Source organism: Chamaea fasciata, unplaced genomic scaffold, assembly GCF_029207755.1.
Source record: "Chamaea fasciata isolate MVZ Bird 193981 ecotype frontalis unplaced genomic scaffold, bChaFas1.0.hap1 SCAF_2, whole genome shotgun sequence".
Classification (NCBI taxonomy): domain Eukaryota; kingdom Metazoa; phylum Chordata; class Aves; order Passeriformes; family Sylviidae; genus Chamaea; species Chamaea fasciata.
In genome coordinates, this window is record NW_027094087.1 from 108,942,294 (window position 1) to 108,956,055 (window position 13,762).

Sequence of the window (13,762 nt, forward strand, 5' to 3'; positions counted from 1 at the left end):
TGTGGTTAGCAGAAGCACTCTGAGAGCAGCCAGGCCAGGCTGTCAGAGAAGAGTCCCTTTGGCATAGGTTGGCTCCAGCTCTGAATTTGCAAACTGTATTTGCCAAGGGTTATTAGTGTTGATCAGCTGTTAAATAATCTGCCCTTTTCATTTCAGGAGGCCTGTCAGGACTTGCCTTCACGTAGGCTTTACTTAAACAGGAGTTTCATGGCATATTTGAAAAGGGTTTTCATTAGGTAGCCTTTTCCTTGAAATTTCGACAGCTACAAATACTAAACACTGTCTCTGACATCATGAGCGTCTGCCACATGTGTTGCCTAACCCTCTACATCCTCAGTGTGTGGAAAAGCCTGCAGCCACAGAGCAGTAGAAATCGGGCTGCAGTCCCACTGGCATTCTTCACTGTGCCAAGGAAAGACCCAAGCCAGGAGATGAAGATAAAAGCAGATCCCACAACAGAAAATGAAATTATTCCCTGTTGGAAAAAGGCACTCTGAGCTTGCTGTACACTGGTTTTAAAAACAGCCTCACCTTGCTTTGGACCTGCAGGGATACAGTCTTTGGGGTGACTTATGGTTGCATTTCAGCATCCTTGGTTTTATCTATGTCTCTTCAGGGCTCTACACCCTTTGCAATTAGCCAGAAACAGGAGCTCCAGAGCCTGGGGAGGCTGGGAGCACGGGCCACTGGTTCAAATGGGGTGGCTTGTGACTCACAAGAAAGCAGCAGGATGGGGTAAGAACCACGTTTTGTGATTAGGCAACACCGTCAAAAGACTCTGGAAAGTCAGGTCAGAAAAAAACCTCACTTCAGGACTGAAGGGAGCTGCAATAACCAGCTGGTTTCCTCACGTGTAATTATGCCCACTACCCTACAAATTTTTAAAAGAGCCAGAATGGAATGAAAAATATTGATGTAAGGATCTGAAGAGGGGGTTGCCATGCATACTGGATAGTCTTGAGTAGCCCAGTAGAAAAAGTTGTGCTACTTTGAGGGAAAAGGACCTTTGCTGTTACCAGCAAATGAATTAAAGCACCTGCCTGCAGGACAGCCCCACGCTCCATATCTCCCATTCCTCTCACCTGCAGATTTTGAGTGCCTGTTGAATTCCAAGGGCTTTTCACCGTAATTACTTCAGCACAGGGGAAGAAACCCATGGTGCCAGGGGAGTTTGCTGCTCACTGCCCCCCTGCCATGCTGGGGGCAGAGCTCTGCCCTCCCCTTCCCCAGGGCTGAGCCAACGCTGGTTTCCAGGTGGTACATCCAGGTGGATGCTGGCAGAGAAAATGGGGAGCAGGGAGGTCCCTGCAGATCTGAGATGGCTACGTTTTCTTCAGCCATGCCCAGCAGGGTAAGGGGGTGGCAGTGGGTACCACAGCAAGCTCAGTCTTCCCTTTCTCTCCCACCACTCCTCTGGGGAGAGGAAACAAAAGCGACTGTGAAAACCAACCAATTTGACTGTAACGAACCATAAAACACGGGATCAGCTCTCCACCTCTGGGTCACCTCGCCAACAGAATCCTTGGTTGTGCCTGGCTGGTACTGCCTGTGTTACGGTCATCAGGCAACAAAGCCAGCATTTAGAATTGATGAATTGATTTGTACATTAAATAGGTATTTGTGCTCAATTATTGGCAGGTTTGTTAATAGATTATTATTTAAACAATTGTGATATTTTAAATTACACGTTATTTTACAGATGCGCATTTATTTAAAAAAAAAGAGCCCCGCTTGCATCTATTAACATATTAAAATGAAAATAAAACATTCAGGCTGTTATAATGCACAATGTGGCATTACTCTGGTACTTTCCCTAAGCTAGGGAAATCTTATTTGTTTAATAATAAGTTAACCATGAATATGCAAATCTGCATCCGTGCAGTACCTCACTGCTGTCACTATTAATGAGTTGCAAATTAATGTGACAACAAAAGGAAAATCTATTTAGTGACAGATTTGTGGTTCCTACCTGGCTCAAGAGAGCAACCGTCTACAGTCACATCAGTCTGCTGGAGGAAAATGTGCACATGGCGTGGACGGGGTTTTCTTCAGGACTGGCAAACCAGAAACAAGCAAGGGGTCTCTTCACCCCAAGGGCAGCAGGCAGTGCTGCTGCTTAGGATCCATCACACTTCACTTGCAGGAAAACAGTCTCTTCACTATGCAATCAGGGGAACCCATGCAAAGCACACTAACGGGTGAAATGCAGAACTGGCAAGACTGATGCAGGTAGACATCATGGTGGGATACTTAAAATTTCATCCTCTTCAGTGCTCTTTGGAGATTTTTGCACCTGACACCGCTCCAAGTGAAACTTGGATTCCTGTTACCTTCTTCTGCTCCTCCTTCTAGCAGAAATGCAATGGTGAATGAGCACACTGAGAAAAGATCTATGTCTTCACAATTACGGCAATCAACTCTTCCGCTTTGTGGTGCCTCTCCTACCACCACTGGCTTCATACTGAAATGAAAATACATTCTGCAAAAGAATTTAAGCAGATAAAATGCTATTTTTCCAGTTGCCTTGGATCTGTACAAGTTTAAAGAAATAATGTGTGCCTTTTCCCTGGGCAAACTGATGATGCTGAATGTTTACCAGCAGCCCCACAGAGCCTGGGAATGGCAGCTGCCTGCACTTACCACTCCCTGATGCATCAATGCTCAAATGATGGGTCTCATCTACAGTTTCATTATTTAGCACAGAAATGAAGGGAGGAATCAGCTTCAAACTCTTTTGATTCATGGAGTGAGCTTGGCCCCTGGGAGCAGTTTTTGAAATAATTTCCATTCTGCTCCTGCTAACTAAAACCATAGAATCATTAAGTTTGGGAAAGACCTCCAAGATCATCAAGCCCAAACGTTAACCCAGCACTGTTAAGTCCACCACTAAGCCATGTGCCCAAGCACCACATCTACCCTTCCTTTGACCCTGGCTTGCCACTCAGTGCATCAGTGTCTCTGGCACAAGATTCCAGCTCAGCCACCACAGCAAAGCAGAAGAAAGGAGAGGAGTGGCTGGAGGGAGAAATGACCCAAACAGGAAACTCCCAGGGCTGACCCCACTCTGCAGAACTCTTGGGTAAGGCAGGAAGGCAGAGGAGGGGTTCAGTATTTTGGTCCTCAGCAGCATCGCTTATGTCAGGGGAAACTTCCCAGCACTGCCTGTGCTGTGGCTCCCCCTTAGCCTCCCTGCCACGCAGCCAGCCTGGCACTGGGTATTCCCTGGGATTTCCCAGCCAGCAGTAAGTAAAACTTTGGCAAAAGAACCTCTTTGAAGCGAGGCTCAGCTTCCTGCTCTAGCTGGAAATAGGGTTTTTCCCTATTGCACCAATGGTTGTTCAACACCTCCACAGGGCAGCACAGACTCCCAGGCAGGCAAATCCAAGTGGTAAGCAGGGGAAATTCAAGGAAACACCTTGGCTTTGCCCCCAACAGCATCAACACCAGGCTTTCACCTTGCAGAAGGCAAGAAACAGGATCGGCAAGGTTTTACCATCCCCAAAGGCTGCGTTTCCATTTCCTTATTTTTTTATTAACCTGGAGCAAAGCCAGCAGTGTGAAGCAAGCACGTTTGGCCTAGGAGGATGCACAGGAAAGCACTTTACTGGAGAGCAGTGTGAGATCAGGAACTGAACTGCTGAACGCAGCCCCCACACTGGCTGGAGCTCGCCTAGTCCCTGCTCTGTGCCCTGTAGGATCCAGACAGTCCCGGTGCTGGCCAGTGTGTCACTCCTTTGCCCACACTCACTGTCACCACATTCAACCCTGGCACGCTGCCATCTCTCCTCTCCCAAGGCAACTCTCCCCTGGGCTTGCCTCCTGCAAAATTATACCTGCATCCAGCCTCTCCTGTGACAACCTCTCCCAAAACCACCCAGCACAGGGGCAGCCAAGTCAGGCTCATGCCCCTTCCTGCTTGGCTGAGCCCTCTGTGCTCCCTGAAGCACCGTGGCCCAGCCATGTCCCTTTAAAAAAAACACATCCCGGAGTATGGAAGGGTTGTGCTATGTCAAGGGACAGCGCTGGGATCAGGTGCTCCCTGCCATGACCCTATTTTTAGAGCACAGGCGCCCGGGGCAGGCACACACACCCGCATTACAGCGGCGTGAGGCTGTTACTGTATTCGAGCACCAGGCAGGAGCCAGCATGGAGAAGGCCCAAACTGTACCCGGTGGAGGCAAGGAAAGCTGACTAAGCAGAGACGCTCGGGGAGCACGTGCTGGGGATGCTTTGAGGAGGAGCTGGCCGAAAGAGGAAGCCCTGTCAGTCTTTTGTTTGCCTGAGAGGCTCGGGGAGAAACGAGGCGTCTTGCCACACACCCCGGGAAGTGGCACCAAGGTGATTTATACCCGGCTCAAGCCATCCAAGCATTACACAGCTGATCAGATAAAGGTGTCCTTAACAACTGCTTTCAGCGTTCTACCTTGCCTTCCGTATTCCGGCCCTCTTCTTTCTGGGAAAATCAGGGAGTGAAAGCAGATGGCACTGGAGAGTAGGAGTGTCTGTTTCAGTTCCTTGAAAAGCTGGAGACTGTTTGAAAAGGAAATCCAGCACGTACATAAAAAGCTGTGCAGGAGAGACCATCATCCTCCTTACCCCAAGTCTGGAAAAAGGAGGTCGGTAGGTGTGTTAGGACTAAAAATTCCCTGTCCTGTGCAGAAATGAGACTTCGGTGCCCAGCAGCAGACAGCTTTTGGACGCATCTCTCACCTCTCGGCTCAGCTACAAAACCACCTCACCCACAGGAACAGCCCGACTGTAAAGCCACACGGTACAAATGTTTGGCAGAAGACTCGGGGGCAGCACACCACGAGAGGCAGCAGCTCTGAGTCATCCCCTCCAGGGCACCTTCAGAAATGAGGCACTGTTCTCCCTGACCTCCAGCCTTCAGGACAATGGAAAAACTTCCCAGATGCTTTCCCCAGGCACTCTGTTCAAGACCCTTTGGGTGGGGTCCTGGCCCCCATCAGAAGAACAGTGCAGTTTAAACACCTCAGTGGCAATTTGCTATCGTAAGACATTCTACTCTTAATAACAGCCCCAAATTAAAACTCAGGAGTTCACAGCTTGAATTTCCTTCCACAAGGAGAAGGCAGAGAGAGTCTGCCCAAGCCCAGGGAGCCCAGCTTCTTAGATACAAGTTCCAGAGCTGTGCAAAAGTGACATCCTGGTCACTGTCCCTTTAAATCCTCCCAAAACATGCTCATAGGTTTAATGCTCCACATTAAAACTAAAGTATTTCCCCTGGTACTATTCTCCTCCACTCTGCAGACTCCATTGAAAAAAGAATTCAGCCAATTGAAATTAGAAAGTTGCCAAAGGAGGGAAAATGATTGAACCTATTCACAATTCTTTAACTAAGAGATGGTACAGAAGGTATTGGGAACACCACATTTAAACCTTGTCCCCCCAAAAGCACCCACCTGACGTTTTCTTGCAACATGCAATTTAGAAAACCAATACAGATTGTACCCCAGATTTCATCAGCTGCTTGCCTGCACCCCTACCAGCCCTGCCTCACTTTGGAAATTACACCCTCCTTTCATAAACATCGATGAGATGAAGCTCATGTCACAACCACACACAAAGTTAATGGGAGTCACTTTAGCCCCTTCATTTCTCAACAGTTTTATTGCCTTTAAGAAAATTTTTGTAAAATATAAATACAAAGGCAGAAGATTTACTTACAAAGTTAAAACACAGATCTCAAACATAAACACACAATTCAGAAAATTTAGTTTATGTACAGTTTCAAGCAACTTCAACATATGTTAGTTTTTCAATATTTTACAAGGTACAGAAAAAATAGTTCAAAGTCTTCTTTAAATAAAGAGCATAAAATGTTTAAACATATATAAACAATCCGGTTTGATGTGTGAAAACTAAATTTCACAGCTTTTAAATTAGGATATAAAAGTTCTTACAATTAGTTGATGCGTATGGATATGGTTTAATTTATATTACAAACTATTGAATTATATCCAATAGTGCTTACCTGGCCAAAGCAGGTAATTCTGTAAACAAAAAAAACGAAAATAATATCACCAAGTGCCTTACCGAATTCTATCTCCCAAACAAGCCACACGACTTTGATCACATCACCTAGAAAAAGTATGTTCTGTGTAATCAGTGCTTTGTATGAAACAAAGTCAATGTGTGTGGGTGTGTTCTTTAAAAAAAAAATGTGTTCCGAGTAATAACAAACTTATCCCAAAGCCTGTGTGCATTTAAAGAAACATTATATAACAATTTTCTGTAAAAACTGATTGAAGTTAAAAAAAAATTCTTCCAAAATCCATCCAACTGGAATTCAGATCTCTTATATAAAGGAAAAGATATTTTCATATTTAATAGTGTCCTTTCTTTACAGAAACAATTTGATTTGAACACATATACATAAAGAAGTAGCTGTATAGAGCACTGTACATTAAATGGCCTGATGGTTCACCAGAGGATGTCGAAGGGAGGGTCCTCGTGCGGATGCAACCAGTGAAGCTCGGAGCCGAGCAGAGTCTTGAGCTCGCTTGTGAACTCCACCAAGTCCAAGAGCTCTTTGCTCTCTGGGTTAAAAGCTTCAAGGTCCGTAGCACAAGAGAACAACTGGCTGAGGGAAGTCTGTTTGTAAAACTCTGCCTCCGTGATGGTGACGACCTCCAGGTTGGGGAAGTTGCAGCGGAAGATGCGAGATGACATTTTTAGCCTCTTCACCACGTCCGAGAGCAGAAGCCAGTTCCGTGGTCTGCGGAAGCAAAGGAGAAAGAGGCTCCAATAACTGACAGTAAGTGACAGGATTCCCGACTCTCCCCCAGGATTCCTGACTCTTCCCCACATCCCTGTGTGACAAACCCTCCCCGGTCCCACACCCACAAACAATCCCTCTGAAATCAAGGCTGTTGCTCTGGGGTCGAATGTAACAGATGAGCAGGTGTTTATGTATTTATTCAGAGTACTGCTACCTGCAGCTTTGGGGAGGAAGGATCCAGGCATGCAGGGGCACTGGGACTTGTAAAACCTGGGCTCCTCAGTGCCCATTTGGGTCAGCAGCCATCCCAACTCAGACACCTAAAGGTTAGCCCAGCTGATCCCAACTTTCTTTTCACAAGTGAGGAGATGGCTTATAGTTACAACCACAAAATTCAGCACCCCTGACTTCCAGAGATGCCAATATTAAGTAGAAGCAAACAGTAAGTTGGTTTTTTGTCAGATAAACCACACAATTTTAAAATTCAATCTTTGTACTCGTCCACTTCAGGGAATTTAGATCCATCACCCAAGTAACAAAAACACACTAAAACCTACACTCCTGCATGATAAATATTTAAAACTAGCTGTCATCAAAATTGGTGCCAATGGTAAAGAACAGTCATTTATAAATCTAATTTATATCTTGAATATAATAGATAATACAACTTTACAGGTCTTTGCTTATTATTAAGTATCATAAGATCTTCCCTAAGACACTTATTTGTTTGTTCCAATTAAGAGCTTTAAACCAGTTTTGCTACAAAGTCTAGAAAAGCAGTAACGGTGTCATTTTGTCATCCACAAAAGTGTGTCCACTCAGCAGCAGAACAGAAAAGCCCATGAAATACAATTAAATACCTTACAAACATGATACCCAAATTTAAGTGCTAGAAGCATTTCTGTTTTGGAAAGTTATGAACAAGATACCCATCTGGGATGAGGAAAGGAATTAGTGTTCAAACGTCACTTTTCCCACTCGGGAATATGACAGTGAAAACTCACCCCTGACAAACAGCCTTCTCCCCTCTCACTTCCTATTAGTTTATTTCCAAAAAACCCCAGCAATTACAGTATTGATCTCTCATTTATGTTACATAAATACAAACACTTCTCCCCACCAACACAAACTGACACCAACCCAGGCAGATCATCCCAGCTGTTTTCACCCCAAAATTAGTATTTGTTCTTACCCCTGAGAGAGACACACTTGAATGTTGTAACACGGTAAGGGAGGCTCATCCAAAAATTCAAATTCAAACACATCGCTAAAGCCATCTTCATCTTCATCACCTGGGCCAGGAGGATTTGCCAAGACATCAAATCCAGATTCGTCTTTTGGCTCTAAATAAAATTGAATAAAGGTGCTAAGTCAGCAATGAAAAGACTGTTGCAGATCTTGCTTTTTTTCCCCCAATAACGTGATCTGCAAACAAAATCAGCTTGCTTCCTTCCTAGCTTCCTCCACCACCACAACAAAACAGCCCCCATCCCCCTGTTTTTAAAGTCTCTGCATACAAAGAAATAAAGGGCAACATTTGCTCACCGCACACAGAGCTGCCATAGAAATCCCAGTACAAACCAGGGTCATCAACACTTCGACCTTGCAGGTCAGTTAAATACTCTGGAGAGGAAAAAACAACAACAAAAACATACTGATGAGAACAAAAAGCTGGCAAGTTAGGAGACCGCACGTCACAGAGCCTCAACACGCATCCCCTGCACCTTCCATCAAAAAATCCCACACCACGTTCCGGGCACACATGCCACAAACAACAGCATATATGCACCATTCCCCCACATCAAATAATGACCCACCACATCAAATAATCACCTAAGGCATAAAAGGGACCGACCCAACTTTTAGCTTCAGATACTGAGAGCAGTATCTTATTTTTGTGAAGATAGGGTGTTGCCAAAAAAGGGCACTTTTTGGCCTTCACAATTATTCTGGACACCAACTTGAGGGTGAAACTGTAGCCCCAAGTAAACTGATGGAAAAGGTTTTTCCGCACAGGTATGTTCAGAAGATGTGGTTCTTTTCTACAGATATAAGTTGGGAGATTTACAAGCTGAATTGGTGAAAAGATACGGGGATTCAGGATGCTAGGAAGTCAAAGATACTGGACTTTACTGAAACAGCTGTGTGCCGTCTATACTGCACCATTTAAACAGGTAAACAGATGAGTACTTAAACTCATGGACTGTGAACACTGCAAACATGTTCAGAGGAAAGTTATTAGGGGATGCGTCTTCGTCCAAAACTAAGAGGGAAAAAAACCCTAAAACCATGTTACAACATGGATATGTTTAAAGACAAGAGCCTTTAGTGTATTTTTACAGTATTTCAGATATAAAACAAGGCACAACTGGCAAAACCAAAAATAGTCTAAGATAAAAAGCAGGACCATGGGAAAACATGAGAATGTTCAACAAACAGCTATTTGAATTGGCAAGTTTCTTATTTTCATTTCAAGCAGAAAACTGAAGGCACCGAAACAGCCCGCTGACCTCCTACCCACCTATCAAATCTGACAGTGGAATAATCCTTATGACTTATTAAGAGTTTCAATTAGAAGGAGCCCCCAAGCATGGCTGCGCTTCTCACATGCAACCTCTGGGTGTTTGCAGGCAAAGAGGGAGCTACATGCTGCCCAGCCCACCCCACCCCACAGTTCCTTGGCATGAAGTCACCCCTGCCAGGCAGGAGGGACTTTGGGGGACAGGGAACAAGTCCCCATCTGCCAGGACCAGATAGCCCCATGCAGCGTGGGCACACACCTGTGAGGAAGGTCTCCATGAGCTCACTGTGGGTCATTTTCACAATGGTCCTCCCAGAGTAGGTTGCAAGTGTTGGATCAGCACCATAGGACAGTAACAGGCGGACAATTTCCAAGTGGTCGTTTTCCACCGCGTCGTGGATCGGTCTGGTGTGAAATAAAACAAAAATCACGGCGTTACGTTTTGACTCCACAGTATTATGCAAATGTTTCTGACGAGAAACTTCTGACTGTAGATCAAAGTTATTTATAGAAAGTAACTCTATTAATAGAGCTGCCAATCATCTTATTGTCGGTTTTACTTGCACATCATCCCCCTCCCCTCTTGTCTTCAGTCAGACTGCTCAGGGCACATATTTCTGTTGCGTCTACTCCTTGCTGTACACATATTCGAGGGACAGTAAAATAATTACACCGCTGTAACAGAAACCAGGAGTTTGTGTGAAGCCTCACAAACATCATTTTGCTGCAAGTCACTCTACCGTTCCAAATCTCTGCCAATTTAACAGCGTGTTGTGGAGCAAGGCTCATTCAGCCCGCCTCTGGGCAAGCACGGAAATCAGTTACCCAAAGCTCCTAAATTATGTACACAGAAATAAGTTATGAAAATTTGCTAGGAATTAAACTTCCACGCAGAACGTCCCCTTTAAACAGTACTTGTGAATATATTTGCAGCACAATTCGACCCTTCTAATCAGAGAATAGAAAAACACATTATTTTAAGTGTGGTCCACCCAGAAATTAACGCATTTCATGCGGTGTGAGCAATCTATACAAGCTCAGACACAGATTTTGTGAGCCCTCAGAGGGATTATTCATTAATATACAGGCCTGCAATTCCAGGTTTAGAATTCCTTATCGCTAATTATAAATCGCATTAACTTTTGCCTTTAAAATTGATTACATGTAACGGGGAGTTGTCTGGAAGTAGAACATATTACCCTTCAGACTAATGAAGATGTGTTAAAATCCCATCTTTTCCTTAGACAGCAAGAGCAAGGAACTAAAAGCAGAGTCCAATGCGTGGGCAGTGATCGTGGCAGTTCAACTCAGCACAACACTCCTCCTCTGGGCTGTCAACACTGCTGCCCCCCAACAAGACTTTCAAGCTCTCAGGGAGATTGTACAAAAATGCAAGGAAGGACTTTAACCAGGATCACACACTGCCTTCCTGGAAAGCTTCCACAATGATGTTACCACGGGAAGTCATCTGGAAGCACAGCCAAGTGAACCTCTCCGCTCCATCTCCCGATCTGCCAAGCAACACTCGGCTGACAACCAGGGCTTCAACTCCCTCCTGCCAAGAGGTCACATCCCAGCACTCCTGCCTCACAGGGCAACATCCTCTGGATGTCACCACTGCTTTGGCATGACCTGGCATCCACAAGAGCTCAGGACAGAGGAGGGGAGGATCAAATCAGTCAGAGGAGGATGGCACACCACCCGTTTTCTCATCTACCACACAGCACTGCTGGTAGGAGTGGGAGGGGGGTGACTCTGATAAGTCTCAAAAACATGTTCCAGATGTATTTACTCCAAGTACTTTCCAGTAGGCTGTGACTTAGGGTGACTAACATCTGCTGCATGTGAAGGGTTCTTGTTTGCACCCATCTTGCTGGAAAGCTGCATGTCATATCAGTTTTGACATGTGCACAGTGTACTGACTTGAGGACGTGCACTTGGGGACTTTGTGGTTTGTTCCCTACTGGAAGAGGGCTTATCCCATGCTGCCTGCCTCTCATACACCCCATGCCACCAACAGAGTGAAGAAGCAGGTGGTCCTCAAGCTGCTGAGCACAGTGAACAGTCCAGCTTATGCCAATCCTCAGACCCTTGGCAGCAGAGAGCACAACCTTCAAAGCCCAACATACTGCTCTTTGGAAAGCCACCGTGACATCTTAAGACCAGAGAGGTCCATGAGGAGCACTGGCCAAGGTCAGGATAATCCCTTCTCAGTTTCTGAGGGAATGTCTCTAAAAAGAAGTCTCTGAAACTGATGCCTTTGAGACAGAGAGTGTTGGGAGGAGACAGCATTCCCGGGATTCCCCAGCAAGTCTCACCCTCCCACCTTCATCTACTGACTCAGTGCTTCCCCACAGGGAAGCATCACATCCAGGATCTGGTCAGTGCTACATCAGAGTGTCACATCCCAGGTGACACCAAGCAGGAGGCAACAAATAACAGAGGTGCCGACACGGAGGCTGCAGAAGTGTCGTGTGTTTCTTGCTGTCAGCAAGCATCTGAGGCCTGAGCTGCTGGGTCATGGCACTCTGAGCATCTACAGCAGGAAAGGTCAGCCCTGCTGCTGCAAACCCTCCCGTCCCCCACTGGGCATGAAGCATCCCTGGCTGAAAGTCTGGCAACAGGCACCAGGAGCAGATCAGCGTTACGGCTGTTGCCAAGTGCTGGGAATGTTCCTTCTCCTCCACTCCCTCGCTTTACTGGAGTCTTTAATTTTGAACTCTTTTTAAATTTTATTTCAGAATTACGATTTTCTGGTTTTGGGAGGGCGTTGAGGAGTGTTGTGGGATTACTGGTTTGTGGGTTTTCTTGTTTGTGTTTGGGGTTTTTTTTAAACTGACTTACCTAAGTGGCTTTCGAAGCTGTAATGAATTCAAGATGATCCCTTAACTTATTAAAAACAGCATCTAAATCACCGCCCAGTGTTTCAATTGATTTAACGACACTCAGACGAGTTTATTAAAGGGTGCCTGGGCATTCCCCAGGAAGGAAAAATTGCAGCACATGGGCTGTAACCCTGTGATGGAGCCTCCTTCTGCCTTTTTACATGTCACCAAGCCCAACGTGGTGCTGCGGACAGAGGCAGCAGGACAAGCAGCGGGGCAGGCAGGACCAGATTCGTCATCTCAGAGTACACAGGGAGGCTGCCTGGGCATGAGGGGAATTTATAGAGGCTTGGGGAAGGAAAGGCGTAGTAAAGTAGTGCGGAAGAAGGAAGAACAATAAATAGAAGGAAGGAAAGGAAACACTGCCGGGGATGGGGTGGGTGGGGGGGAGAGAAGGAGATTCCCCATAGATAAGTTGAGGGAGAAAAGGCAAAAACAGAGCACTGACAGACTCTTTTACTGGCTAGAACAGCTTCTTGGCAAGCTCACGAGCGGAACCATGCAAAGGCACAGCTATTTGTTTGCTTCCCCCAGCAGAGCCAGCAGAGGACGGAGTATTCTTCAGTCTTGGCAGAGTTTAACCATCCTCTTTGTAGGATGCAAAAGCAACTACTGGAATAGGCAACTTTTTCAGATGTGAAAATAAAAGAAGATCCCTGGGAGTCCTCTCCTGGGCTGCTTTGCCATACAATCTCTTCCACCCTGAGCATCGTGGAAATAAACACTCTCTATCCCTAATGGTACAGTAAACGTAGCACAGCTCGTTTCTAAAACAAACCCTTCAAAAGGCCCCAGAAGGATCTGGGGACATTCGAGAGCTGCAATATCCTACAAAAGACACACATCTCAACCCTCTCTAGTGCACTGCCGAATTCTTCCTACTATTTTTACTGCCGCAAGAGTTAGGAAAACATTTCACTGGGGGTTTATCATTGCACCACCAAAACTCTAAACTATTTAGACCACTCAGGGTTCACTCTCAGCCTCTCAGGCACCACCAGAACTCTCCTCAGTGCAGCCAGAGGTCCTGCAACTCGCCGAGCAATGCCATGTTTTGGCATTTTGTTTTTGTTCCCACCCGCTCCATTGCGCAAGGCTGCCCCACGGAAGAGGCAAGGCACGAGTTGCAGGAGGGCAGCTACGCAGGCTGACTCTTCTTTAACGCAATTAGCCGCTGGAAGGTATGGCTCTGCCAAGCCCAGCTGAAAGGACACAGGAAGAGAGCCATCTTGGCATGGTCCTCGCAGGGAAAAAAAATAAATAAATAAAAAAGGCTGAGCTCATCAGCTGCCAGCGGGAGGGATACAGCGAAACTGGCTGCAGAGAGAGAATCCAGCGAGAGAACTCCGAAGCAACGTGGAGCCCTCGCTAACAGGGAGGGGACGTCTGTATTTCTGGCATGTGGCTGTGTTTCTATAATGGCACGGGTTCAGCTGCAGAGGTAAGAGGAGAAGAACAGCGAGATAAGGCCAAATACACGCGGCAAACAGCCTCGCTAATGTCAGTTCCAACACCCCTAGCCGAGCTACTGCACTTACTGGGGTCCTGTCAGGGAAGGGAAGCTCTCACCTCTTAAGCACGGTCTATTATTATTTATAGGTAAGACGATTAAGA

General features: G+C 46.1%; 1 protein-coding gene across 8 annotated transcripts in view; it reads right to left on the reverse strand.

Moving 5' to 3' along the window:
• Window positions 1-6,170: 6,170 nt before the first annotated feature.
• BCOR (BCL6 corepressor) overlaps window positions 6,171-13,762 on the reverse strand; it is a 58,720-nt gene continuing 51,128 nt past the window's right edge. For all 8 annotated transcript variants that reach the window (XM_066177026.1, XM_066177025.1, XM_066177027.1 and 5 more), the window contains 4 exons: window positions 9,523-9,668; window positions 8,288-8,365; window positions 7,935-8,085; window positions 6,171-6,739 (listed from right to left, as the gene is read on the reverse strand). In XM_066177026.1, coding sequence (XP_066033123.1) covers window positions 6,445-6,739; window positions 7,935-8,085; window positions 8,288-8,365; window positions 9,523-9,668 — 670 coding nt within the window. In that variant the 3' untranslated portion in view covers window positions 6,171-6,444. The remainder of the gene's footprint in view (window positions 6,740-7,934; window positions 8,086-8,287; window positions 8,366-9,522; window positions 9,669-13,762) is intronic.